General features: G+C 66.8%; 3 protein-coding genes across 9 annotated transcripts in view; 1 reads left to right on the top strand and 2 right to left on the bottom strand.

Annotated features, from left to right (window-relative positions):
- LOC135325761 (multifunctional procollagen lysine hydroxylase and glycosyltransferase LH3-like) overlaps positions 1-10,433 on the bottom strand; it is a 30,340-nt gene extending 19,907 nt beyond the window's left edge. Inside the window, exons 1-8 of the mRNA XM_064503762.1 lie at positions 10,288-10,433; positions 9,259-9,350; positions 7,427-7,563; positions 5,170-5,333; positions 3,800-3,912; positions 2,588-2,651; positions 1,819-1,916; positions 498-599 (exon numbers count right to left, since the gene is read on the bottom strand). Of these exons, the coding sequence (XP_064359832.1) occupies positions 498-599; positions 1,819-1,916; positions 2,588-2,651; positions 3,800-3,912; positions 5,170-5,333; positions 7,427-7,563; positions 9,259-9,350; positions 10,288-10,384 (867 nt within the window). The 5' untranslated portion in view covers positions 10,385-10,433. The remainder of the gene's footprint in view (positions 1-497; positions 600-1,818; positions 1,917-2,587; positions 2,652-3,799; positions 3,913-5,169; positions 5,334-7,426; positions 7,564-9,258; positions 9,351-10,287) is intronic.
- A 428-nt stretch (positions 10,434-10,861) lies between these two features.
- On the top strand, positions 10,862-25,850 carry LOC135325763 (zinc finger HIT domain-containing protein 1-like). Its single transcript, XM_064503768.1, has 5 exons — positions 10,862-10,976; positions 15,472-15,642; positions 17,340-17,419; positions 21,572-21,741; positions 25,435-25,850. Exons 1-5 carry the CDS (start codon positions 10,955-10,957, stop codon positions 25,454-25,456), a joined length of 465 nt encoding a protein of 154 aa, XP_064359838.1. The 5' UTR covers positions 10,862-10,954; the 3' UTR covers positions 25,457-25,850.
- Positions 25,808-27,990, bottom strand: part of LOC112980861 (phosphoribosylformylglycinamidine synthase) — a 59,976-nt gene continuing 57,793 nt past the window's right edge. The window contains exons 29-31 of one of the 7 annotated variants that reach the window (XR_010386546.1): positions 27,546-27,907; positions 27,404-27,432; positions 25,808-27,251 (exon numbers count right to left, since the gene is read on the bottom strand). Coding sequence is in view for 3 of the 7 variants with exons in the window: in XM_064503766.1 (XP_064359836.1) it covers positions 27,588-27,907 (320 nt within the window). In the remaining 4 variants the exon portion in view is untranslated. Of the gene's footprint in view, positions 27,908-27,990 lie in introns of all 7 variants that reach the window. The other 6 variants (XR_010386545.1, XR_010386544.1, XR_010386543.1 and 3 more) reach the window with 6 other exon arrangements.

Raw genomic sequence — 27,990 nt, forward strand, 5'->3', positions numbered from 1 at the left:
ACACCGTGGGGTGCCCCATAACCCCCCAAACAGCCCCCATATCCCACCCATGATGCCGTGGGGTGCCCCATAGCCCCCCAAACAGCCCCCATATCCCACCCATGATGCCGTGGGGCACCCCATAGCCCCCCAAGCAGCACCCACAGCCCCCCAGGCAGCACGCACAGCCCACCCAGGCCGCCGTGGGGTGTCCCGTAACCCCCCAAACAGCCCCCATATCCCACCCATGATGCCGTGGGGCGCCCCATAGCCCCCCAAACAGCACCCATATCCCACCCATGATGCCGTGGGGTGCCCCATAGCCCCCCAAACAGCCCCCATATCCCACCCATGATGCCGTGGGGTGCCCCATAACCCCCCAAACAGCCCCCATATCCCACCCAGGCCGCCGTGGGGTGTCCCGTAACCCCCCAAACAGCCCCCATATCCCACCCATGATGCCGTGGGGCACCCCACAGCCTCCCCGGGCCGCCGTGGGGCACCCCATAGCCCCGTACCGGCAGCCCCTCCAGGGGCAGGGGGTCGCGGTCGCAGTCCCCACAGCCGCCCTCATAGGTCCAGGCCGCCGGGATGTAGTTGCCCAAGTAGTTGAGCTGCAGCTGGGGGGGTGGCGGGGGGGGGGTGAGGAAACGGGGGGCCCCCACCCATAGCGGGGGGCACCCACACATAGCGGGGTGCCCCAGAGGCACCCCAACACCCCCCCGAGCCTCCCGCAATGCCTGGGTGACCGAGGCACCCACGTATCCCCCCCCAGGGCACCCCACTTCTTCCAGGAACCCCCGGCACCCTATAGGGTCCCCAAAGACCCCTTACACCCCCCCTCAGCACCCCACTTTTTTGGGGACCTCCCCAGACTGCCCTGGGCACCCCACATCTTCCAAGGACCCCCCTGCACCCTCTGGGCACCCCAGGGACCCCTTACACCCCCCCGAGCACCCCACTTCTCCCAGGGACCCCCAGCACCCTCTGGGCACCCCAGGGACCCCTTACAGCCCCCCCCAGCACCCCACTTTTTCAGGGACCCCCCTAGATTCCCCTGGGCACCCCACAACCCTTGGGCACCCCAGGGACCCCTTACACCCCCCCCAGCACCCCACGTTTTTGGGGACCCCCCTGCACCCTCTGGGCACCCCAGGGACCCCTTACACCCCCCCGAGCACCCCAGGGTGTTGGGGGGTCCCTGTGGGTGCTGGGGGGATCCCATGGGTGCTGGGGGGTCCCACGGGTGCCGGGAGGTGTTATGGGTTTTCGGGGTCCCGGGGCAGGTTTTGGGGTGCTGGGGGGGGGTTTGGGGTGCGGGGGGGCCCCGATACCTTGGTGGGCCCCTTGCCGTGGATGACCACGGGCAGGGTGTTGGGGGTTCCTGCGGGGATCCCATGGGTGCTGGGGGGGTCCCATGGGTGCCAGGAGCTGTTATGGGTTTTCGGGGTCCCGGGGCAGCTTTTGGGGTGCTGGGGGGGGTTTTGCGGTGTGGGGGGGCCCCGATACCTTGGTGGGCCCATTGCTGTGGATGACCACAGGCAGGGTGTCAGGGGCATCCCATGGGTGCTGGGGGGGTCCCGTGGGTGCTGGGAGGTGTTATGGGTTTTCAGGGTCCCGGGGCAGGTTTTGGGGTGCCAGGGGGGGTTTTGGGGTGCGGGGGGGCCCCGATACCTTGGTGGGCCCGTTGCCGTGGATGACCACGGGCAGGGTGTCAGGGGCATCCCATGGGTGCTGGGGGGGTCCCGTGGGTGCTGGGAGGTGTTATGGGTTTTCGGGGTCCCGGGGCAGGTTTTGGGGTGCCAGGGGGGGTTTTGGGGTGCGGGGGGGCCCCGATACCTTGGTGGGCCCGTTGCCGTGGATGACCACGGGCAGGGTGTCGTAGGCCACGTTGCGCGCCCGCACCCGGCCCGGCTCGAACTTCAGGACCACCTCATCTGGGGGGGGGGGACAGGCGAGTTTGGGGGGGCCCCATAGGCCCCCAGGCGTCCTCACATGTCCCCCCCCGTCCCCCCCATTTCAGGGACCGTCCCCAGTACCGATACCTCCCCAATGTCCCCCCCCACTTCAGGGTCCCCCCCAAATGTCCCCTCATTTCAGCCCCCTCCAAAGTCCCCCCCCATTTTGGGGGCCCCCCCAGGATGGACCCCAATGTCCCCCTGCTTCAGGGTCCCCCCTGACACTGAGACCCCCCCCATGTCCCCCCCATTTCAGGCCCCCCCCAAATTCACCCCATTTCAGGGCCCCCCCACTTCCCCCTGCCATGGGGGCCCCCCCAATTTCAGGCCCCCCCCACTGCCCCCCCCCAAGGATGGACCCCAATGTCCCCCCCACTTCAGGGTCCCCCCCGACACTGAGACCCCCCCATGTCCCCCCTTTTCGGCCCCCCCCAATGTCCCCCCCAGCATCAAGACACCCCCAGGGCCCCCCCATTTCAGGGACCCCCCCAGCACCGAGACTCCCCCCATGTCCCCCCCCAAAGTAACCCCTATTTTAGGGTCCCCCCCATGTCCCCCCTCCGATGACCTCCCCCTCCCCAGCCCGGGTCCCTCTGATGTCCCCCCACCCTTAGGGACCCCTCTGTCCCCCCCCCCGTCCCCCCCCTCACCGATGGCCCCGTTGAGGTTCTGGAAGATCTGGGAGCGATGGTCCAGCGCCAGCCCCAGCTCCGCCTGCGGGGGCACCCGTCAGGGGGGGCACCCATGGGTGCCCGGGGGGGGGCCCAGGGTGCCCCCAGGGTGCTAGGGGGTTCCCCAAGGTGCTGGGGGGGGGCAAAAGGGGGCCCAGGGCACCCTGGGAAGGTGCTGGGGGGTCCCAAGGGGGACTGGAGGGTCCCCAAGGTGTTGGGGGGGCCCCAAGGGTCCCCAGGGTGCTGGGGGGGCAGAGGGGGCCTGGGGCACCCTGGGAGGGTGCTGGGGGGGTCCCAAGGGGGTCTGGAGGGGTCCTGGTAGTCCCCAGGGTGTTGGGGGGGTCCCCAAGGTTCCTCGGGGCACCCTGGGGGGGTCCCCAAGGGGCCTGGGGGGGTTCCCAGTGTGCTGGGGGGGGGCCTGGAGGCACCCGAGGGTGTCGGGGGGGGTCCTGGAGGCTCCACAGGAGACTGAGGAGACCATGGGAAGGTTTTGGGGGCCTTGACAGTTTGGGGGGCCCCAGGGGGGGTTGGGGCACCCTGGGGGGGTCAGGGAGATTTGGGGGGGTCCCCAGGGTCCCCCCCTTCACCCAGAGGTCAAGGGAGCCACAGTAGGGGGGAATTTGGGGGGTCTCCAGGGACTTGGGCCACCAAAAGAAGGTTTGGGGGGCCACCACGGGCATTTGGGGGGCCACCATGGGCATTTGGGGGGGGGTCAGGGGTTTTGGGGTGCCTGGGGGGGGTCAGGGAGATTTGGGGGGGGTCCCCAGGGTCCCCCCCCTCACCCGGAGGTCAAGGGAGCCACAGTATGGGGGGATTTGGGGGGTCTCCAGAGACTTAGACCACCAAAAGAAGGTTTGGGGGGCCACCACGGGCATTTGGGGGGCCACCATGGGCATTTGGGGGGGGTCAGGGGTTTTGGGGTGCCTGGGGGGGGTCAGGGAGATTTGGGGGGGGTCCCCAGGGTCCCCCCCCTCACCCGGAGGTCAAGGGAGCCACAGTATGGGGGGAATTTGGGGGGTCTCCAGGGAGTTGGGTGACCAGAAGAAGGTTTGGGGGGCCACCATGAGCACTTGGGGGACCACCATGAGCACTTGGGGGGCCACCATGGGCATTTGGGGGGGGTCCAGGGGTTTTGGGGTGCCCGTAGGGGTCAGGGAGATTTGGGGGGGGTCCCCAGGGTGCCCCCCTCACCCGGAGCTGGGGGTCGAGGTAGAGGTGGGTGTAGAAGAGCTGGTCGTCGTCGTCGTCCCGGTACTTCCAGAGCTCGACGAGCTGGGCCACGGCCGGGGCGAAGCCGATGAAGCCTGCGGCGGGGCGTCAGGGGCACCCCGAAACCGGGCACCCAACCTGGGGGCACCCCGAAACCGGGCACCCACCCTAGGGGCAGCCCCCGGACCCAGACACCCACCCTGAGCACCCCAAAACCAGAGACAACCGCGATAGGACACCCCAAAACTAGGGACTTCTCCAACTGTGACACCCAAAAGTGGTCACCGACACCAGAGCACCCCAAAGCAGGTTCTCCCACCCAAGAACACCCCAAAACTGGGGTGTCTCCAACTGGCACACCCCAAAACTGGCATGTCCCACCCAAGAGCACCCCAAACCTGCTTCTCCAACCCAGGAGCACCCTAAAACCAAGGTCTCCCGCTCAGGGGCACCCCAAAAACGAGGCTCCCTCCAACTAAGACACCCCAAAACCACTGAGTCCCACCCAAAACCAAGGTCTCCCACTCAGAAGCCCCCCAAAACCAAGTTCTCCAACCCTCAACTACCCCAAAAGCAGGTTTTCCCACCCAGAAGCACCCCAAAACCAGGTTCTCCCACTCAGAAGCCCCCCAAAACCAGGTTCTTCAACCCTCAACTAACCCAAAACCAGGTTCTCCCACCCAGAAGCCCCCCAAAACCAGGTTCCTCAGCCCTCAACTACCCAAAAACCAGGTTCTCCCACCCAGAAGCCCCCCAAAACCAGCTTCTTCAACCCTCAACTAACCCAAAACCAAGGCCTTCCACCCGGAAGCCTCCCAAAAACAGGTTCTTCAATCCTGGACTACCCCAAAACTAGGTTCTCCCACCCAGAAGCCCCCCAAAACCAGGTTCTCCCACCCAGAAGCCCCCCAAAACCAGGTTCCTCAATCCTGGACTACCCCAAAACCAGGTTCTCCCACCTGGAAGCCCCCCAAAACCAAGTTCTCCCACCCAGAAGCCCCCCAAAACCAGGTTCTTCAGCCCTCAACTACCCAAAAACCAGGTTCTCCCACTTGGAAGCCCCCCAAAACCAAGTTCTTCAACCTTCAGCGACCCCAAAACCAAGGTCTCCCACCCAGAAGCCCCCCAAAACCAGGTTCCTCAACCCTCAACTACCCCAAAACCAGGTTCTCCCACCCAGAAGCCCCCCAAAACCAGGTTCCTCAATCCTGGACTACCCCAAAACCAGGTTCTCCCACCTGGAAGCCCCCCAAAACCAGGTTCTCCCACCCCGAACCCCCCCGTCCCAGGTTCCCCTCGCCCCTGGGTGCCCCCCCGGGCAGGCTGCCCCCCCGGGACCCCCCCGGACGCACCCCCGGAGTTGAGGTAGCGCTTGCCGGCGCCGGCGGGGGGGTAGGCCTCGGCCAGGCCCCACTCGGGCCAGCAGAACGCCTCGGCCGAGAAGAGCACCCGGTGGCCCGAGGCCCGGAACTTGGCCAGCAGCTCGCGGGGGCCCCCGGCGAAGACCACGTCGTAGCTGCGGGGACACCCCGAAACGGGGCCCCGTCACCCCCGGGGGGGCTCCAGCGGGACCCCCAGAGCACCCAAGGGTGCCCCGAGCACCCATCACCCCCCCAAAGCCTTAGGAACCCAAGGGCACCCAAGGGTTCTCCACCCATCCTCAGGATCCTCCACCAAACCCAAGGTCTTCTGTCCCACCCAAGAGCACCCAAGGGGCCCCCCACCACCCCAGGGACCCTCCACCCACCCCAGGGTCTCCTGTCCCACCCAAGAGCACCCAAGGGTCCCCAAACACCCACCAGGACCCTCCACCATCCCCAGGGTCTCCTGTCCCACCCAAGAGCACCCAAGGGGCCCCCACCACCCCAGGGACCCCCCACCCACCCCAGGGTCTCCTGTCCCACCCAAGAGCACCCAAGGGGCCCCCATCACCCACCAGGACACTCCACCTACCCCAGGGTCTCCTGTCCCACCCAAGAGCACCCAAGGGTCCCCCACCACCCCAGGGACCCTCCACCCACCCCAGGGTCTCCTGTCCCACCCAAGAGCACCCAAGGGGCCCCCAAACACCCCGGGACCCTCCACCCACCCCAGGGTCTCCTGTCCCACCCAAGAGCACCCAAGGGGCCCCAACCACCCCAGGGACCCTCCACCCACCCCAGGGTCTCCTGTCCCACCCAAGAGCACCCAAGGGTCCCCCACCACCCACCAGGACCCTCCACCCACCCCTGGGTCTCCTGTCCCACCCAAGAGCACCCAAGGGGCCCCCACCACCCCAGGGACCCTCCACCCACCCCAGGGTCTCCTGTCCCACCCAAGAGCACCCAAGGGTCCCCCACCACCCCAGGGACCCTCCACCCACCCCAGGGTCTCCTGTCCCACCCAAGAGCACCCAAGGGTCCCCCAAACACCCCAGGGACCCTCCACCCACCCCAGGGTCTCCTGTCCCACCCAAGAGCACCCAAGGGGCCCCCACCACCCCAGGGACCCTCCACCCACCCCAGGGTCTCCTGTCCCACCCAAGAGCACCCAAGGGGCCCCCACCACCCCAGGGACCCTCCACCCACTCCAGGGTCTCCTGTCCCACCCAAGAGCACCCAAGGGGCCCCCACCACCCCAGGGACCCTCCACCCACCCCAGGGTCTCCTGTCCCACCCAAGAGCACCCAAGGGGCCCCCACCACCCCAGGGACCCTCCACCCACCCCAGGGTCTCCTGTCCCACCCAAGAGCACCCAAGGGTCCCCCACCACCCACCAGGACCCTCCACCCACCCCTGGGTCTCCTGTCCCACCCAAGAGCACCCAAGGGGCCCCCACCACCCCAGGGACCCTCCACCCACCCCAGGGTCTCCTGTCCCAACCAAGAGCACCCAAGGGGCCCCAAACACCCACCAGGACCCTCCACCATCCCCAGGGTCTCCTGTCCCACCCAAGAGCACCCAAGGGTCCCCCACCACCCACCAGGACCCTCCACCATCCCCAGGGTCTCCTGTCCCACCCAAGAGCACCCAAGGGGCCCCCACCACCCCAGGGACCCTCCACCATCCCCAGGGTCTCCTGTCCCACCCAAGAGCACCCAAGGGGCCCCCAAACACCCCAGGGATCCTCCACCATCCCCAGGGTCTCCTGTCCCACCCAAGAGCACCCAAGGGTCCCCCATCACCCACCAGGACCCTTTACCCACCCCAGGGTCTCCTGTCCCACCCAAGAGCACCCAAGGGGCCCCCACCACCCACCAGGACCCTCCACCATCCCCAGGGTCTCCTGTCCCAACCAAGAGCACCCAAGGGGCCCCGACCACCCCAGGGACCCTCCACCCACCCCAGGGTCTCCCGTCCCACCCAAGAGCACCCAAGGGGCCCCCAACCACCCCAGGGACCCTCCACCCACCCCAGGGTCTCCCGTCTCCCCCAGAGCACCCAAGGGTCCCCAACCACCCCAGGGACCCTCCACCCACCCTAGGGTCTCCCGTCCCCCCCAGAGCACCCAAGGGGCCCCCGACCACCCCAGGGACCCTCCACCCACCCCAGGGTCTCCCGTCCCCCCCAGAGCACCCAAGGGTGCCCCCAGGCTCCTGTGTCCCCCACGTCCCATGTCCCCAACACCCACCTGTCCACGAAGAGCACCACGAGGTCCTCGCGGGCGCCCAGGGGGGCCATGGCGGCCTTGAGCCACCGCACCTTCTGCCCCCCGCCCACGGTGTGGGCCACGTCCCCCCCCCGCCACGCCTGGCCCAGGCCCAGCGTCTGCGGGGACACGGGGGGGGACGCGTCACCCCCGCGGCCACGTGTCACCTCCCCGCTCCGCCACGCCTGGCCCAGCCCCGGGGACACCGTGGGGACATGGGGACATGGGGACACACCACCCCCATGGCCACGTCCCCCCCCGCCACGCCTGGTCCAGCCCTGGGGACACCGTGGGGACATGGGGACACACCACCCCCATGGCCACGTCCCCCCCCGCCACGCCTGGCCCAGCGCCGGGGACACTGTGGGGACATGGGGACACGCCACCCCCATGGCCACGTCCCCCCCCCGCCACGTCTGGTCCAGCCCCGGGGACACCGTGGGGACATGGGGACACGCCACCCCCATGGCCACGTCCCCCCCCCGCCACGTCTGGTCCAGCCCCGGGGACACCGTGGGGACATGGGGACACGCCACCCCCATGGCCACGTCCCCCCCCGCCACGCCTGGCCCAGCGCCGGGGACACTGTGGGGACATGGGGACACGCCACCCCCATGGCCACGTCCCCCCCCGCCATGTCTGGTCCAGCCCTGGGGACACCGTGGGGACATGGGGACATGCCACCCCCGTAGCCAGGCCATGGTCTCCGAGGACACGTGGGGACATGAGGGGACACGGGGGGACGTCGTGGCCACCCCACGCCATGGCCACGTCCCCCCCCGTGGCCAGACCACCCCCAGGGTCCCCAAGGACATGGGGGGGACACAAGGGGACACAAAGGGACAAGAGGGGACACAGGGGAATGTGGCCACCCCACGCCATGGCCATGTCCCCTGCGTGGCCAGGCCCAGCCCCGGGGGCTGCGGGGACACGAGGGGACACGGGGGGGACATGGCGGGGACATGGGGGGATGCAAGGGGACACGAGGGGATGGAGGGGGGACAAGGGGGGGACACGAGGGGATGGGAAGGGACCCGGGGGGGGACACGAGAGGACGCCGGGGGGACACAAGGGGACCTGGGGAGACCCGAAGGGACACAGGGGGACGCAGGGGGACATAGGGGGACGTGAGGGGACCCAGGGGGGATGTGGGGGGGGCACAAAGGGACATGGGGGGGGACATGGGGGCCCTGAGGGGACCTGGGGGGACCCCGAGGGGACACAGGGGGACATAGAGGGAACATAGGGGGTGTGAAGGGACATGAGGGGACATGGAGGGGACGCAGGAAGACACAAAGGGACCTGGGGGGGGACATTAGGGGACCTGGGGGGATGTGGGGGGACCTGAGGGGACCTAGGGGGACACAAAGGGACCTGGGGGGATGTGAGGGGACCCGGGGGGGGACACAAGGGGATGCAAAGGGACACAAGGGGACATGGGGGGGGACCTGAGGGGACTTAGGGGGACACAAGGGGACTTGGGGGGGACACAAGGGGACACAGGGGGCCCCGGGGGGGACACAGGGGGATGTGGGGGGACTTTGTGGGACACAAGGGAACATGAGGGGACCCGGGGGGGGGACCTAGGGGGACCCAAGGGGACACAAAGGGACCTGAGGGGACATGAGGGGACACATGGAGACCCGGGAGAACATGGGGGGGGGACACGGAGGGACATAGGGGGACCCAGGGGGATATGGGAGGACCCGGGGGGGTGGAAGGGGACGTGAGGGGAGTCGGAGGGACATGAGGGGACACAAAGGGACCTGAGGGGACCCGAGGGGACCCGGGGGGGGGCACGGGGGGGTCCCCACCTGCAGGGAGTAGTTGAAGTGCCGGGCGGAGCGCAGGAAGCGCTCGTAGCCCTCGGTGGCCTCCGTGGCCACCGTCACCACCAGCAGCTGCTCTGCGGGGGGGGGACGGGGGGACGGGGGGGGCCGTGAGCACCCGGACGCCTGGGCCCCCCCGTGGGGGGTGGGGGAGGGGAGCCCGGACGCCTGGGCCCTGCTTGGGGGGGGGCGAAGGGGTGTCTGGATGCCTGGGCCCCCCCCTCCAAGGAGCAGCCCGGGGGGGGGGGCTGTTGCAGGGTGACCCCTGACCCCCCCCCGGTGGCCCCTGACCCCCCGGTGACCCCTGACCCCCCCGTGACGCCCCGGCTCCTGCCGGTGACCCCTGACCCTCTCAGTGACCCCCCCAGCCCCTCCTGGTGACCTCTGACCCCTCCTGGTGCCCCCTAACCCCCCCCACCATGACCTCCCCACCCCCTCCAGTGACCCCTGACCCTCCCGGTGACCCCTGACCCCCCCTCCGTGACCCCCCGGCTCCTGCCGGTGACCCCTGACCCTCTCAGTGACCCCTGACCCTGCTGGTGACCCCCCGACCCAGCTCTGTGATCCCCCCCCAGCCCCTCCCGGTGCCCCCGGGCCCCTCCCCCATGACCCATAACCCCCCCCCCGGTGCCCCTTGACCCACCCCCATGACATCTGACCCTCTCGGTGACCCCCGACCCCCCCGTGACCCCACCCAGCCCCTCCCGGTGACCCCCTGGCCCCTCCCCCGTGACCTCTGACCCTCCCGGGGACTCTCAGTCCCCCCCTCCATAACCCCCCGCCCCCTCCCGGTGACCCCTGATCCTTCCCCGTGACCCCTGACCCTCCCGGTGACCCCTGTCCCCCCCTCCGTGACCCCCCCAGCCCCTCCCGGTGACCCCTGACCCCTCCCCATGACCCCTGATCCTCCCGGTGACCCCTGACCCCCCCTCCGTGACCCCCCCAGCCCCTCCCGGTGCCCCCTGATCCCTCCCACGTGACTCCCCGGCCCCCCCCCGGCCCCCCCGCTCTCACCGGCGCTGAGCGGGGCGGACTCGGCGGCGGCCGGCGGCGGCGGCGGCAGCAGGAGGCCGAGGAGCAGCGGCGGCAGCAGGGCAGCGAGCGGCGCCATGGCGGCAGCGCGGCGCCCCCCCCCCCCGCGGCGCCGCCCAATCCGCGCCCGCCGCCCCGCCCCCTCCGCCGCCGCGCGGCCAATCCGCGCCGACGGGGCGGGGCTCCGCGCCCGCCGCTGCCACGTTGCCCGGGCCGCGGGGGCGGGGCCGCGGGGGGCGGGGCCGGAGGGAGAGGGCGGGGCGATCCGCCCAGGGGCGGGGCTGCGGGGCCGGAGGAGGGGGCGGCACCCGAAATGGCGGAAGTGGCGGCGCAGGCGCGCGAGATGGCGGCGGCGGGTGAGGGCGGAAGCGGCGGCGGGTGAGGGCGGAAGCGGCGGCGGGTGAGGGCGGAAGCGGCGGCAGTCAAAGGCGGAAGTGGCCGTCGTCGAGGGCGGAAGTGGCCGCGGGCAAGGGCTGAAGCGGCGGCTTCGGGTGAGGGCGGAAGCGGCGACGGGCGAGGGCGGAAGTGACGGCAGGAGAGGGCGGAAGTGACGGCAGGCGAGGGCGGAAGTGACGGCAGGCGAGGGCGGAAGCGACGGCGGAAGCGGCGTCGCCCGCTCGGAGGCGGGGCCTGAGCGCGGCGGGGCAACATGGTGGAGAAGAAGGTGTCAGGTACCGGCAGCGCCGGGCCCGGGGCGGGTTTGGGGGTCCCAGTTATGGGTGCGGGGTTTGGGGGGGCCATTTTGGGGGTCCCGGGTTTGGGGGGTCCCGGTTTGGGGGGTCCCGGGTTGGGGGGTCCCGGGTTTGGGTGCCGATTTGGGGGGGCCGGTTTTTGGGGTGCTGTTTTGGGTGCCGGTTTTGGGGGTTCTGGGTTTGGGGGGCCGGTTGTGGGTGCCGGTTTGGGGGGTCTCGGTTTTGGGGTCCCAGTTATGGGTGCTGGGTTTTGGGGTCCCGGTTTTGGGTGCTGGGTTTTTGGGGTCCCGGTATTTGGGGTGCCAGCTTTGGGTGCTCGTTTTTGGGGTCCCGATTATGGGTGCCAGTTTGGGGGGGTGCTGGTTTTGGGGTCCTAGTTTTTGGGGTCCCGGTCTTTGGGTGCTGGTTCTGGGGGTCCCACTTATAGGTGCCAGTTCTGGGATCCCAATTTTTGGGGTGCCAGTTACGGGTGCTGATTTTGGGTCCTGGTTTTTGGGGTGCCGGTTTAGGGTGCCGATTTTTGGGGTGCCAATTATGGGTGCTGGTTTTTGGGGTACCAGTTTGGGGGTCCGGTTTTGGGGTGCCGGATTTTGGGGTCCCAGTTATGGGTGCCGGTTTTTGGGGTGCCGGTTTCGGGGTCTCGGTTTTGGGGTGCCCGTTATGGGTGCTGATCTTTGGGGTCCCAATTTGGGGTCCCAGTTATGGGTGCTGCTTTTTGGGGGTCCCGGTTTTGGGGGTCCTGGTTTTTGGGGTCCCGGTTTTGGGTCCAGGTTTTTGGGGTCCCATTTTTTGGGGTGCCAGTTATGGGTGCCGTTTTTTGGGGTGCTGGTTCGGGGGGTCCGGTTTTGGGGTGCCAGCTATGGGTGCTGATCTTTGGGGCACCCCAAACTGGCACCCATAACTGCGACCCTATTTTGGCGTGCCGGTTTTGGGTGCCAGTTTTTGTGGTCCTGGTTTTGGGGTCCCAGTTTTGGGTGCTGGTTTTTGGGGTGCTGGTTTTCGGGTGCCAGTTTTTGGGTGCCGGCTATGGGTGCTGCTTTTTGGGGTGCCGGTTTCGGGGTCCCGGTTTTTGGGTGCTGGTTTTTGGGGTCCCGGTTTTGGGTCCCGGTTTTGGGTGCTGGTTTTTGGGGTCCCGGTTTTTGGGTGCTGGTTTTTGGGGTCCCGGTTTTTGGGGTCCCGGTTATGGGTGCCGATTTTTGGGCTCCCACTTATGGGTGCCAGCTTGGGGGTCCCAGTTACGGGTGCTGATTTTTTGGGGTGCCGGTTTTGGGTGCTGAATTTTAGAGTCCCAATTTTGGGGTGCCGGTTTTTGGGCTCCGGGTTTTGGGTGCTGGTTTTTGGGGTGCTGGTTTGGGGGTGGCCCCGCTGGGTGCCCACCCCGGGGTGCCCTCGCCCAGGCCGCGGCCCGGAGGCAGCGCAGCGCCGGGTGCTCGACCGGGCGCCGCAGCGGCACCTCGACCGCTCGGGGTCCCGGTTTTGGGGTGCCGGTTTTGGGTGCTGGTTTTTGGGGTCCTGGCTTTCGGGTGCCGGTTTTGGGTGCTGATCTTTGGGGTCCTAGTTATAGGTGTCAGTTTCGGGGGTGCTGGTTTTTGGGGTTACAGTTATGGGTGCTGTTTTTTGGGGTGCTGTTTTTTGGGGCCCCAGTTATGGGTGCTGGTTTTTGGGATGCTCTTTTTTGGGGTGCCGGTTTTGGGTGCCAATCTTTGGGGTTCCAGTTATGGGTGCCGATTTTGGGATCCCAATTTTTAGGGTGCCAGGATTTTGGGTGCCGGTTTTGGGTGCCAATCTTTGGGGTTCCAGTTATGGGTGCCGATTTTGGGATCCCAATTTTTAGGGTGCCAGGATTTTGGGTGCCGGTTTTGGGTGCCGATCTTTGGGGTTCCAGTTATGGGTGCTGGTTTTGGGTGCTGGTTTTTGGGGTCCCAGTTATGGGTGCCCATTTGTGGGGTCCCGGCTTTGGGGTGCCGGTTTTGGTTCTTGGTTTTGGGGTTCCGATTTTTGGGGTCCCGGTTTTGGGGTGCTGATTTTTGGGGTCCCGGTTTTGGGTGCCAGGTTTTTGGGGTCCCAGTTATGGGTGCCGGGTTTTGGGGTCCCAGTTATGGATGCCGGTTTTTGGGGTGCCAGTTTGGGGGTCCTGGTTTTTGGGGTGCCAGTTATGGGTGCTGATCTTTGGGGTCCCAGTTATGGGTGCCAGTTTTTGGGGTGCCAGTTTTGGGGTCCCGGTTTTGGGTGCTGGTTTTTGGAGTCCCAGTTTTTGGGCTCCTGGTTTTGGGTGCTGGTTTTGGGGTCCCGGTTTTTGGGTGCCAGTTTTTGGGGTCCGGGTTTTGGGTGCTGGTTTTTGGGGTCCCGGTTTTTGGGTGCCAGTTTTTGGAGTCCCAGTTTTTGGGGTGCCGGTTTTGGGTGCTGTTTTTTGGGGTCCCGGTTTTTGGGTGCCAGTTTTTGGAGTCCCAGTTTTTGGGGTCCCGGTTTTGGGTGCTGTTTTTTGGGGTCCCGGGTTTTGGGTGCTGGTTTTTGGGGTCCGGGTTTTGGGTGCCGGTTTTTGGGGTGCCGGTTCGGGGGTGCCCACACTAGGGTGCCCACCCCGGGGTGCCCTCGCCCAGGCCGCGGCCCGGAGGCGGCGCAGCGCCGGGTGCTCGACCGGGCGCCGCAGTGGCACCTCGACCGCTCGGGGTCCCGGTTTTGGGGTGCCGGTTTTGGGTGCTGGTTTTTGGGGTCCTGGCTTTCGGGTGCTGGTTTTGGGTGCTGATCTTTGGGGTCCTAGTTATGGGTGCCAGTTTGGGGGGTGCTGGTTTTGGGTGCTGGTTTTTGGGGTCCCAGTTATGGGTGCCGGTTTTTGGGTGCCGGTTTTTGGGTGCCGGTTTTGGGTGCCGGTTTTTGGGGTCCCGGTTTTTGGGTGCCGGTTTTTGGGGTCCGTGTTTTGGGTGCTGGTTTTTGGGGTCCCAGTTTTTGGGTGCCAGTTTTTGGAGTCCCAGTTTTTGGGCTCCTGGTTTTGGGTGCTCGTTTTTGGGGTCCTGGCTTTTGGGTGCCGGTTTTGGGTGCTGATCTTTGGGGTCCTAGTTATGGGTGCCAGTTTGGGGGGTGCTGGTTTTGGGTGCTGGTTTTTGGGGTCCCAGTTATGGGTGCCAGTTTTGGGGTCCCGGTTTTGGGTGCCGGTTTTTGGGGTCCCGGTTTTGGGTGCTGGTTTTTGGGGTCCCGGTTTTTGGGTGCCGGTTTTTGGGGTCCCAGTTTTTGGGTGCTGGTTTTTGGGGTCCCGGTTTTTGGGTGCTGGTTTTTGGGGTCCCGGTTTTTGGGTCCCGGATTTTGGGGTCCCAGTTTTTGGGTCCTGGTTTTGGGGTGCCGGGTTTTGGGTGCCGGTTTTTGGGGTGCCGGTTCGGGGGTGCCCACACTAGGGTGCCCACCCCGGGGTGCCCTCGCCCAGGCCGCGGCCTGGAGGCGGCGCAGCGCCGGGTGCTCGACCGGGCGCCGCAGTGGCACCTCGACCGCTCGGGGTCCCGGTTTTGGGGTGCCGGTTTTGGGTGCTGGTTTTTGGGGTCCTGGCTTTTGGGTGCCGGTTTTGGGTGCTGATCTTTGGGGTCCTAGTTATGGGTGCCAGTTTGGGGGGTGCTGGTTTTGGGTGCTGGTTTTGGGGTCCCAGTTATGGGTGCCAGTTTTGGGGTCCCGGTTTTGGGTGCCGGTTTTTGGGGTCCCGGTTTTTGGGTGCCGGTTTTTGGGGTCCGTGTTTTGGGTGCTGGTTTTTGGGGTCCCAGTTTTTGGGTGCCAGTTTTTGGAGTCCCAGTTTTTGGGCTCCTGGTTTTGGGTGCTGGTTTTTGGGGTCCTGGCTTTCGGGTGCCGGTTTTGGGTGCTGATCTTTGGGGTCCTAGTTATGGGTGCCAGTTTGGGGGTGCTGGTTTTGGGTGCTGTTTTTGGGGTTACAGTTATGGGTCCCGGTTTTTGGGGTCCCGGTTTTTGGGGTCCCGGTTTTTGGGTTCTGGTTTTGGGTGCCGGGTTTTGGGGTTCCAGTTATGGGTGCTGGTTTTTGGGTGCTGGTTTTTGGGGTCCCAGTTTTTGGGTGCTGGTTTTTGGAGTCCCAGTTTTTGGGCTCCTGGTTTTGGGTGCTGGTTTTGGGGTGCCGGTTTTTGGGGTCCGTGTTTTGGGTGCTGGTTTTTGGGGTCCCGGTTTTTGGGTGCCGGTTTTTGGGGTCCCAGTTTTTGGGTGCTGGTTTTTGGGGTCCCAGTTTTTGGGTGCTGGTTTTTGGAGTCCCAGTTTTTGGGCTCCTGGTTTTGGGTGCTGGTTTTGGGGTCCCGGTTTTTGGGTGCCGGTTTTTGGGGTCCGTGTTTTGGGTGCTGGTTTTTGGGGTCCCGCTTTTGGGTCCCGGTTTTTGGGGTCCCGGTTTTTGGGTCCCGGTTTTGGGTGCCGGGTTTTGGGTGCCGGGTTTTGGGGTGCCGGTTCGGGGGTGCCCACGCTAGGGTGCCCACCCCGGGGTGCCCTCGCCCAGGCCGCGGCCCGGAGGCGGCGCAGCGCCGGGTGCTCGACCGCGCCACCCGCCAGCGTCGCCTCAACCGGCAGCTCGAGGCGCTGGAGAACGACAACTTCGGCGACGACCCCCAGGCCGGGCTGCCGCGGCCCGGCAAGCGCCTGCCCCACTTCGCCGACACCGCCGAGACAGGTGGGGACGCCTGGGCCCCTCGGGGGGACGCCTGGGCCCTTGGGTGGTGGTGGGGGGACGCCTGGGCCCCTGGGTGCAGGGGGGGACGCCTGGGCCCCCGCGGCCCGGCAAGCACCTGCCTCGCTTGGCCGACACCGCCGAGACAGATGGGGACGCCTGGGCCCCTCGGGGGGACGCCTGGGCCCCTGGGGGATGCCTGGGCCCCTCGGGGACGCCTGGGCCCTTGGGTGGTGGTGGGGGGACGCCTGGGCCCCTGGGTGCGGGGAAGGGGATGCCTGGGCCCCCGCGGCCCGGCAAGCGCCTGCCCCACTTCGCCGACACCGCCGAGACAGGTGGGGATGCCTGGGCCCCTCGGGGGGACGCCTGGGCCCCTCGGGGACGCCTGGGCCCTTGGGTGGTGGTGGGGGGACGCCTGGGCCCCTGGGTGCGGGGAAGGGGACGCCTGGGCCCCCGCGGCCCGGCAAGCGCCTGCCCCGCTTGGCCGACACCGCCGAGACAGGTGGGGACGCCTGGGCCCCTCGGGGGGACGCCTGGGCCCCTGGGGGATGCCTGGGCCCCTCGGGGACGCCTGGGCCCTTGGGTGGTGGGGGGGGGACGCCTGGGCCCCTGGGTGCGGGGAAGGGGACGCCTGGGCCCCTCGGGGACGCCTGGGCCCCTGGGGGTGGGGAGGGGGACGCCTGGGCCCCTGCCAGGGATGCCTGGGCCCCTGGGGGGAGCCCCGGACGCCTGGGCCCCTAGTGGGGGGGGTTTGGGGACCCCCCGGACGCCTGGGCCCCTAGTGGGGGGGTGTCCGGGCCCCCCCGGATGCCTGGGCCCCCAGTTTGGGGGCGTTGGGGCCCCCCCGGACGCCTGGGCTGCTAGTGGGAGGGTGTCCGGGCCCCCCCGGACGCCTGGGCCCCCAGTTTGGGGGGTGTTCAGGGCCCCCCGGACACCTGGGCCCCCAGTTTGGGGGCGTTTGGGCCCCCCCGGATGCCTGGGCCCCTGGTGGGGGGGTTCAGGGACCCCCGGACACCTGGGCCCCCAGTTTGGGGGTGTTGGGGCCCCCCCGGACACCTGGGCCCCTAGTTGGGGGGGTTCAGGTGCCCCCCCGGACACCTGGGCCCCCAGTTTGGGGGTGTTGGGGCCCCCCCGGACACCTGGGCCCCCAGTTTGGGGGTGTTGGGGGTCCCCGGACGCCTGGGCCCCTAGTGGGGGGGGTTCAGGGGCCCCCCCGGACTCCTGGGCCCCCAGTTTGGGGGCGTTTGGGCCCCCCCGGACGCCTGGGCCCCCAGTTTGGGGGCGTTTGGGCCCCCCCGGACACCTGGGCCCCAAGTTTGGGGGTGTTGGGGCCCCCCCGGACACCTGGGCCCCTAGTTGGGGGGGTTCAGGTGCCCCCCCGGACACCTGGGCCCCCAGTTTGGGGGTGTTGGGGGTCCCCGGATGCCTGGGCCCCCAGTTCGGGGGCGTTGGGGCCCCCCCGGACGCCTGGGCCCCTAGTTGGGGGGTTCAGGAGCCTCCCGGACGCCTGGGCCCCCGGACGCCTGGGCCCCACCGCGGGTAGCGACAGCACCCGCATCCCTGGATCCCCAGGCGGGGGGGGGGGGGGGAGGGTTTGGGTGCCACCTGGGTGGGGGGAGTGGGGGGGGGAGCACCCGGCCCCCCGGACACCTGGGCCCCCCGGACGCCTGGGCCCCACGCGGGGGGGGGTCTCGCGGCAGGGAAGAAGAAGAAGAAGACGCGGGGCGACCACTTCAAGCTGCGCTTCCGCAAGAACTTCCAGGCGCTGCTGGAGGAGCAGGTGGGGACGCGGGGGGGACATTGGGGACACTGGGGACACGGGGGGGACGTTGGGGACATTGGGGATATGGGGGGACACGGGGGGGACGTTGGGGACATTGGGGACATGGGGGGACACGGGGGACATTGGGGACGTGGGGGGATGCTGGGGTCGCCATGGGGACATTGGGGACATTGGGGTCCCCATGGGGCAGCTTGGGACATGGGGGGACATTGGGGACATGGGGGGACACGGGAGTCCCCATGGGGCAGCTTGGGACACGGGGGACATTGGGGACATGGGGGGACACGGGGGGGACGTTGGGGACATGGGGGGATGCTGGGGTCCCCATGGGGCAGCTTGGGACATGGGGGGACATTGGGGACATGGGGGGACACGGGGGTCCCCATGGGGCAGCTTGGGACACGGGGGGGGACGTTGGGGACATTGGGGACATGGGGGGACACGGGGGTCCCCATGGGGCAGCTTGGGACACGGGGGGACATTGGGGACATTGGGGGCATGGGGGGACACGGGGGTCCCCATGGGGCAGCTTGGGACATGGGGGGACATTGGGGACATGGGGGGACACGGGGGTCCCCATGGGGCAGCTTGGGACATGGGGGGACATTGGGGACATGGGGGGACACGGGGGTCCCCATGGGGCAGCTTGGGACACGGGGGGACATTGGGGACATGGGGGGACACGGGGGACATTGGGGACATGGGGGGATGCTGGGGTCCCCATGGGGACATTGGGGACATTGGGGTCCCCATGGGGCAGCTTGGGACATGGGGGGACACAGGGGGACATTGGGGACATGGGGGGACACCGGGGTCCGCATGGGGCAGCTTGGGACACGGGGGGACACGGGGGACATTGGGGACATGGGGGGATGCTGGGGTCCCCATGGGGACATTGGGGACATTGGGGTCCCCATGGGGCAGCTTGGGACATGGGGGAACATTGGGGACATGGGGGGACACGGGGGTCCCCATGGGGCAGCTTGGGACACGGGGGGACATTGGGGACATGGGGGGACACGGGGGTCCCCATGGGGCAGCTTGGGACATGGGGGGACATTGGGGACATGGGGGGACACGGGGGTCCCCATGGGGCAGCTTGGGACACGGGGGGACATTGGGGACATGGGGGGACACGGGGGTCCCCATGGGGCAGCTTGGGATATGGGGGGGACACGGGGGGACATTGGGGACATGGGGGGATGCTGGGGTCCCCATGGGGCAGCTTGGGACATGGGGGGACATTGGGGACATGGGGGGACACGGGGGTCCCCATGGGGCAGCTTGGGACACGGGGGGACACAGGGGACATTGGGGACATGGGGTGATGCTGGGGTCCCCATGGGGACATGGGGGGACACGGGGGGACATGAGGGTCCCCAGAGGGACATGGGGGCACATGGGGACCTGGAGGGGGACATTGGGGGGGGCATGGGAGACACCAGGGTCATGTGGGGGACATTGGGGGGGACATGGGGGGACATGAAGGGGACACTGAGGTCCCTATGGGGACGTGGGGGGACATTGGGGTCTGGGGGGGACACTGAGGTCCCCATGGGGCAGCTGGGGACATGGGGGGACACGGGGGGGGACACAGGGGTCCCCATGGGGACATGGGGGGACACGGGGGGACATGAGGGTCCCCAGGGGGACATGTGGGGACACTGGGGTCCCCATGGGGACATGGGGGCACATGGGGGTCTGGGGGGGGACACTGGGGTCCCCATGGGGCAGCTGGGGGTGGGGGGGGTCATGGGGGACATGTGGGGGGACATGGGGGCACATAGGGGTCTGGGGGAGACACGGAGGTCCCCATGGGGACATGGAGGGGACACTGGTGTCCCTATGGGGACGTGGGGGGACATTGGGGTCGGGGGGGACACTGGGGTCCCCATGGGGCAGCTGGGGGCTGGGGGCGATATGGGGGGGGACATGGGGGACACTGGGGTCCCCATGGGGCAGCTGGGGATATTGGGGGGGGGGACGTGGGGGCTGGCGGGGCGGCTTTGGGGGTGTCCTGGGCAGGTTTGGGTGCTGGTGACACCATTTTGGGTGCTCATGAGGGTTTGGGTGCTGGTGGTGCAGCTTTGGGTGCTGGTGACACCATTTTGGGTGCTCATCGTGCAGTTTTGGGTGCTGGTGACACCGTTTTGGGTGCTCTGGGTGCAGCTTTGGGTGTTTATGGTGCAGATTTAGGTGCTGGTGGGGCAGGTTTTGGGTGCTGGCTTTGCAGTTTTGGGTGCTGGCGGTGCAGTTTTGGGTGCTCATGGTGCAGTTTTGGGTCCTGGTGGTGCAGCTTTGGGTGTTCATGAAGCTTTGGGTGCTCATGGTGCCGTTTTGGGTGCTGGCGACACTGTTTTGGGTGTTCATGATGCAATTTTGGTTGTTCATGAAGTTTGAGGTGCTTCTGGTGCAGTTTTGGGTGCTCCTGGTGGTGTTTTGGGTGCTGGTAACGCCATTTTGGGCGCTCCTGGTGCCGTTTTGGGCGCTCCTGGTGCCGTTTTGGGCGCTCATGGCGCAGTTTTGGGTGCTCATGAAGCTTTAGGTGCTCCTGGTGCCGTTTTGAGCGCTGACGACGCCATTTCGGGTGCTGGCGACACCGTTTTGGGTGCTCCTGGCGCAGTTTTGGGTGCTCCTTGCGCAGTTTTGGGTGCTGGTGATGCAACTTTGGATGTTCCTGAAGTTTGAGGTGCTCCTGGTGCCATTTTGGGTGCCGATGGTGCCGTTTTGGGTGCTGATGGTGCAGTTTTGGGTGCTGGTGATGCAACTCTGGGTGTTCATGAAGTTTGAGGTGCTCCTGGTGCCATTTTGGGCTCTGACACCACCATTTTGGGTGCCGACGATGCCATTTTGGGTGCTCATGGTGCAGCTTTGGGTGCTGGTGATGCAACTTTAGATGTTCCTGAAGTTTCAGGTGCTCCTGGTGCCACTTTGGGTGCTGATGGTGCAGCTCTGGGTGCTGGTGATGCCGTTTCAGGTGTTCATGGTGCAGTTTTGGGTGTTCATGAAGTTTGAGGTGCTCCTGGTGCCGTTTTGGGTGCCGATGGTGCCGTTTTGGGTGCTGGCAATGCCATTTTGGGTGCTGATGGTGCCGTTTTGGGTGCTGGTGATGCAACTCTGGACGCTCATGAAGTTTGAGGTGCTCCTGGTGCCATTTTGGGTGCTGATGGCGCAGTTTTGGGTGCTGGTGATGCAACTTTGGATGTTCATGAAGGTTGAGGTGCTCCTGGTGTCATTTTGGGTGCTGATGGTGCAGTTTTGGGTGCTGGCGATGCAACTTTGGACGCTCATGAAGTTTGAGGTGCTCCTGGTGCCGTTTTGGGTGTCTATGGCGCAGTTTTGGGTGCTGTTGATGCAACTTTGGATGCTCATGAAGTTTGAGGTGCTCCTGGTGCCGTTTTGGGTGCTCCTGGTGCCGTTTTGGGTGCTGGCGACGCAACTCTGGATGCTCATGAAGTTTGAGGTGCTCCTGGTGCCGTTTTGGGTGCTCCTGGTGTAGTTTTGGGTGCTGTTGATGCAACTTTGGACGCTCATGAAGTTTGAGGTGCTCCTGGTGCCGTTTTGGGTGCCGATGGTGCAGTTTTGGGTGCTGTTGATGCAACTTTGGACGCTCATGACGTTTGAGGTGCTCCTGGTGCCATTTTGGGCGCCGACGACGCCATTTTGGGTGCTGGCAACACCGTTTTGGGTGTCTATGGTGCAGTTTTGGGTGCTGTTGATGCAACTCTGGACGCTCATGACGTTTGAGGTGCTCCTGGTGCCGTTTTGGGTGCCGATGGTGCAGTTTTGGGTGCTGTTGATGCAACTTTGGACGCTCATGAAGTTTGAGGTGCTCCTGGTGCCATTTTGGGTGCTGATGGTGCAGTTTTGGCTACTATTGATGCAACTTTGGACGCTCATGACGTTTGAGGTGCTCCTGGTGCCATTTTGGGTGCTGATGGTGCAGTTTTGGGTGCTGTTGATGCAACTTTGGACGCTCATGACGTTTGAGGTGCTCCTGGTGCCATTTTGGGCGCCGACGCCGCCATTTTGGGCGCCGCCGCCGCCGTTTCGGGCGCTCCCGCCGCAGTTTCGGGCACCAGCGTCGCACCTAGGGACGGGGGCACCCGCGGGGACCTGCGCTGACCCCCCCGGCTCCCCCCCCCGCAGAACCTGAGCGCCGCCGAGGGCCCCAACTACGTGTCGGCCTGCGCCGGCCCCTCGCGCCGGCCCCAGCGACCCTTCTGCGCCGTCTGCGGCTTCCCGGCCGCCTACACCTGCGTCTGCTGCGGCGCCCGGTACTGCTCCAGCCGCTGCCTCGGCACCCACCAGGACACCCGGTACGGCGTGGGGGGCACCCGGGGGTGGGGGGCACCCGTGGGGACGTCCTGGGGCGCCCACGGGTGGGGGGCAGCCACGTGGGGACGTCCCGGGGTGCCCACGGGGACGTGGGGGGGGGGATGACAGGGCTGAGCATCCCCAGGGACACCTGGTAGGTACCACGGGGACGTGGGGACATGGGGGGACATGGGGACATGGGGGGACATGGGGCCACCAGCCCAGGGACACGTGGGGACGTGGGGCTGGGGATGTCCCAGGAGATGTAGGATGGGGACATGGGGGGACATGGGGACACGTGGGATGGGGCCACCAGCCCAGGGACCCATGGGGACGTGGGGCTGGGGATGCACCAGGAGATGCAGGATGGGGACACCAAGGGACGTGGGGACATGGGGGGACATGGGGACATGGGGGGACATGGGGACATACAGGACAGGGCCACCAGCCCAGGGACCCATGGGGACGTGGGGCTGGGGATGACACCAGGAGATGGTGTCCCAATCCCACAGGGGACATGGGGACATGGGGGGACATGGGGCCACCAGCCCAGGGACACGTGCGGACGTGGGGCTGTGGATGTCCCAGGACATGTAGGATGGGGACATGAGGGGACATTGGGGGACATGGGGACATGTGGGATGGGGCCACCAGCCCAGGGACCCATGGGGACGTGGGGCTGGGGATGCACCAGGAGATGCAGGATGGGGACACCAAGGGACATGGGGGGACCTGGGGGGACATGGGGGGACATGGGGACATGGGGCCACCAGCCCAGGGACATGTGGGGACGTGGGGCTGGGGATGACACCAGGAGATGGTGTCCCAATCCCACAGGGGACATGGGGACATGGGGGGACATGGGGCCACCAGCCCAGGGACACGTGGGGACGTGGGGCTGTGGATGTCCCAGGACATGTAGGATGGGGACATGAGGGGACATTGGGGGACATGGGGACACATGGGACATGGTGCCACCAGCCCAGGGACCCATGGGGACGTGGGGCTGGGGATGCACCAGGAGATGCAGGATGGGGACACCAAGGGACATGGGGGGACCTGGGGGGACATGGGGACATGGGGCCACCAGCCCAGGGACACGTGGGGACGTGGGGCTGGGGATGCACCAGGAAATGTAGGATGGGGACATGGGGGGACATGGGGGGACATGGGGACACGTGGGACATGGTGCCACCAGCCCAGGGACCCATGGGGACGTGGGGCTGGGGATGCACCAGGAGATGCAGGATGGGGACACCAAGGGACATGGGGACATGGGGGGACATGGGGACATGGGGGGACATGGGGCCACCAGCCCAGGGACACGTGGGGACGTGGGGCTGGGGATGCACCAGGAGATGCAGGATGGGGACACCAAGGGACATGGGGGGACCTGGGGACATGGGGGGACATGGGGACATACAGGACAGGGCCACCAGCCCAGGGACATGTGGGGACGTGGGGCTGGGGATGACACCAGGAGATGGTGTCCCAATCCCACAAGGGACATGGGGACATGGGGGGACATGGGGACACCAGCCCAGGGACACGTGCGGACGTGGGGCTGTGGATGTCCCAGGACATGTAGGATGGGGACATGAGGGGACATTGGGGGACATGGGGACACATGGGACATGGTGCCACCAGCCCAGGGACCCATGGGGACGTGGGGCTGGGGATGCACCAGGAGATGCAGGATGGGGACACCAAGGGACATGGGGGGACCTGGGGGGACATGGGGACATGGGGGGACATGGGGCCACCAGCCCAGGGACACGTGGGGACGTGGGGCTGGGGATGCACCAGGAAATGTAGGATGGGGACATGAGGGGACATGGGGGGACATGGGGACACGGGGGGACATGGTGCCACCAGCCCAGGGACCCATGGGGACGTGGGGCTGGGGATGACACCAGGAGATGGTGTCCCCATCCTACAAGGGACATGGGGACACAGGGGGACATGGGGACATGTGGGATGGTGCCACCAGCCCAGGGACACAGGGGACAGGGCCCTATGGGGACGTGGGGCTGGGGATGTGCCAGGAGGTGCAGGATGGGGACACCAAGGGACATGGGGGGACACGGGGACATATAGGACAGGGCCACCAGCCCAGGAACCTGCGGGGACGTGGGGCTGGGGATGACACCAGGAGATGTAGGATGGGGACATGAGGGGACATTGGGGGACATGGGGACACATGGGACATGGTGCCACCAGCCCAGGGACCCATGGGGACGTGGGGCTGGGGATGCACCAGGAGATGCAGGATGGGGACACCAAGGGACATGGGGGGACCTGGGGGGACATGGGGACATGGGGGGACATGGGGCCACCAGCCCAGGGACACGTGGGGACGTGGGGCTGGGGATGCACCAGGAGATGCAGGATGGGGACACCAAGGGACGTGGGGGGACCTGGGGGGACATGGGGACATGGGGGGACATGGTGCCACCAGCCCAGGGACCCACGGGGACGTGGGGCTGGGGATGCACCAGGAGATGCAGGATGGGGACACCAAGGGACATGGGGGGACCTGGGGGGACATGGGGACATGGGGGGACATGGGGCCACCAGCCCAGGGACACGTGGGGACGTGGGGCTGGGGATGCACCAGGAGATGCAGGATGGGGACACCAAGGGACATGGGGGGACCTGGGGGGACCTGGGGACATGGGGGGACATGGGGACATACAGGACAGGGCCACCAGCCCAGGGACATGTGGGGACGTGGGGCTGGGGATGACACCAGGAGATGGTGTCCCAATCCCACAAGGGACATGGGGACATGGGGGGACATGGGGACACCAGCCCAGGGACACGTGGGGACGTGGGGCTGTGGATGTCCCAGGACATGTAGGATGGGGACATGAGGGGACATTGGGGGACATGGGGACACATGGGACATGGTGCCACCAGCCCAGGGACCCATGGGGACGTGGGGCTGGGGATGCACCAGGAGATGCAGGATGGGGACACCAAGGGACATGGGGGGACCTGGGGGGACATGGGGACATGGGGGGACATGGGGCCACCAGCCCAGGGACACGTGGGGACGTGGGGCTGGGGATGCACCAGGAAATGTAGGATGGGGACATGAGGGGACATGGGGGGACATGGGGACACAGGGGGACATGGTGCCACCAGCCCAGGGACATGTGGGGACGTGGGGCTGGGGATGACACCAGGAGATGGTGTCCCCATCCCACAGGGGACATGGGGACATTGAGGGACATGCAGACACGTGGGATGGGGCCACCAGCCCAGGGACACAGGGGACAGGGCCCTATGGGGACGTGGGGCTGGGGATGTGCCAGGAGGTGCAGGATGGGGACACCAAGGGACATGGGGGGACACGGGGACATATAGGACAGGGTCACCAGCCCAGGAACCTGCGGGGACGTGGGGCTGGGGATGACACCAGGAGATGTAGGATGGGGACATGGGGACATTGGGGGACATGGGGACATGTGGGACATGGGGCCACCAGCCCAGGGACCCGTGGGGATGTGGGGCTGGGGATGTCCTAGGACGTGCAGGAAGGGGATATGGGGACACGTGGGACAGGGCCACCAGCCCGGGGACACGTGGGACAGGGCCACCAGCCCAGGGACACAGCACAGCACGGGGACACGGGGTTGGTGGCCGGGTGGTGGCCTCGGGGACTCGTCCTCACCCCCGTCCTGTCCCCGCAGGTGCCTCAAGTGGACGGTGTGACGGGGACGCCACTGCCACCGCCGGCCCGTGGCCCCATGGATGTCCCCATGGATGTCCCCGTGGGTCCCCTCCTGTGTCCCCCCATGTCCCCACACGTGTGTCCCCGTGTCCCATCTCCACACGTGTCCCATGTCATGTGTGTCCTCCCGTGTCCCCCCACATGTCCCCCTATGTCCCCACGTGTCCCCATGCGTGTCCTCCCGTGTCCCCCTACGTCCCCCCCATGTCCCTCCATGTCCCGTGTCCCCACACGTGTCCTCCCGTGTCCCACCCGTGTCCCTGTCCCCGCGTGACACCCTCCCCCCCAGGGGCCCAGGCGTCCGGGCCCCCCAGCGACTCCTGCCCCCCACGTGGCACTTTATAGCTGTTTATTAAAGGCCCCGCCCCCCCGCCATGTCCTGGTTCCTCATTGGCTGGGGGGGAGGCATGGCTCAGCTCTCATTGGTCAGGGGGTGTCTGGGGGGGTGGAGCCTCTGTGGGGTGCTGGGGGGGGATGGGGGACAGGGGAGGGGGCAGGTGGCTGTGGGTCGGGGCTGGCCGTGGGTCTGTCCCTGGGTCTGTCTATGGGTCAGGGCTGGCTGTGGGTCAGGGCTGTCCGTGGGTCTGGCTGTGGGTCAGGGCTGTCCGTGGGTCAAGGCACTCTGTAGGTCCATCCATGGGTCTCTCCATGGGTCTCTTCATGGTTCAGGTCCATCCGTGGGTCAAGGCTCTCCATGGGTCCGTCCGTGGGTCTCTCCATGGATCTCTCCATGGTTGAGGTCCGTCCGTGGGTCAAGGCACTCCGTGGGTCTGTCTATGGGTCTGTCCGTTGGTCTCTCCATGGATCTCTTCATGGTTCAGGTCCGTCCGTGGGTCAGGGCTCTCCGTGGGTCAGTCCGTGGGTCCGTCCATGGGTCTGTCCATGGTTCACCTCTGTCTGTGGGTCAAGACTGTCCATTGGTCTCTCTGTGGGTCTGTCCGTTGGTCCGTCCATGGGTCTCTCCATGGATCTCTCCATGGTTCAGGTCTGTCCATGGGTCAAGGCTGTCCGTGGGTCCATCCATGGGTCTCTCCATGGGTCTCTCCATGGTTCAGGTCTGTCCATGGGTCAAGGCTGTCTGTGGGTCAGTCCATGGGTCTCTCCATGGTTCAGGTCCATCCGTGGGTCAGGGCTCTCCGTGGGTCAGTCCATGGGTCCATCTGTGGGTCTCTCCATGGGTCTCTCCGTGGTTCAGCTCTGTCCGTGGGTCAAGGCACTCCATGGGTCTGTCCATGGGGCAGTCCGTTGTCCTGTCCGTGGGTCTCTCCATGGGTCTCTCCATGGTTCACGTCTGTCTGTGGGTCAGGGCTCTCCGTGGGTCTGTCTGTGGGTTTGTCCATGGGTCTCTCCAGGCTGTGGGTCAAGGCACTCTGTGGGTCTGTCTTTTGGTCCGTCCATGGGTCTCTCCATGGTTGAGGTCCATTCGTGGGTCAAGGCTCTCTGTGGGTCCATCCGTGGGTCCATCCATGGGTCAAGGCTCTCCGTAGGTCCCGTGGGTCCATCCATGGGTCAAGGCTCTCCGTAGGTCCATCCATGGGTCCATCAGTGGGTCAAGGCTCTCCATGGGTCTGTCTATGGGTCTGTCCAAGGTTCAGGTCTCTCCATGGGTCTCTCCATGGTTGAGGTCCGTCTGTGGGTCAGGTCCATCCATGGGTCCATCCGTGGGTCAGTCCGTGGGTCTCTCCATGGATCTGTCCATGGTTGAGGTCCATCCGTGGGTCAGGTCCATCCGTGGGTCAGTCCGTGGGTCTCTCCATGGATCTCTCCATGGTTGAGGTCCATCCGTGGGTCAAGGCTCTCTGTGGGTCCATCCGTGGGTCCATCCATGGGTCAAGGCTCTCCGTAGGTCCATCCGTGGGTCCATCCGTGGGTCTCTCCATGGATCTCTCCATGATTGAGGTCCATCCGTGGGTCAAGGCTCTCTGTAGGTCCATCCGTGGGTCAGGTCCATCCGTGGGTCCATCCGTGGGTCAAGGCTCTCCGTAGGTCCATCCGTGGGTCAGTCCGTGGGTCTCTCCATGGATCTCTCCATGGTTGAGGTCCATCCGTGGGTCAAGGCTCTCTCCGTAGGTCCATCCGTGGGTCAGGTCCATCCGTGGGTCCGTCCGTGGGTCACGGCTCGCCGTGGGGGAAGCGCAGGCACCACTCGCGGGCGTTCTGGAAGAGGCGCAGCCAGGGCGCCGTGGGGCGCCGGGGCCACTCGGGGGGCCACCAGGGCCACTGCCAGGGCCGCACGGCGCGCTCGGGGTGGGGCATGAGGCCCAGGTGACGGCCGCAGGGCGAGCAGAGCCCCGCCACCGCCCCCGCCGCCCCGCTGGGGTTCAGCGGGTACTCGGCCGTGGGGCGCCCCACGTCGTCCACGTAGCGCAGGGCCACCAGCCCCCCGGCCAGCGCCGCCTCCAGCGCCGCCTCCTCCCGGAACTGGAAACGGCCTGGGGGGAAGCGGGGAGGGGGGGGGACACACACACGAGGTGGGGGGAGGGACCCCAAAGCGGGGCGACCGCCGTGGGGCAGC

Source organism: Dromaius novaehollandiae, unplaced genomic scaffold, assembly GCF_036370855.1.
Source record: "Dromaius novaehollandiae isolate bDroNov1 unplaced genomic scaffold, bDroNov1.hap1 HAP1_SCAFFOLD_117, whole genome shotgun sequence".
Taxonomy (NCBI): Eukaryota; Metazoa; Chordata; class Aves; order Casuariiformes; family Dromaiidae; genus Dromaius; species Dromaius novaehollandiae.

Bases quoted from the DNA above. Each gene is read 5' to 3' on its own strand.
- LOC135325763 (XM_064503768.1), top strand. From the start codon at position 10,955: ATGGTGGAGAAGAAGGTGTCAG. The intron at 15,643-17,339 runs GTGGGGACGCCT...GTCTCGCGGCAG, and splicing joins CGCCGACACCGCCGAGACAG to GGAAGAAGAAGAAGAAGACG. The intron at 17,420-21,571 runs GTGGGGACGCGG...CCCCCCCCGCAG, and splicing joins AGGCGCTGCTGGAGGAGCAG to AACCTGAGCGCCGCCGAGGG.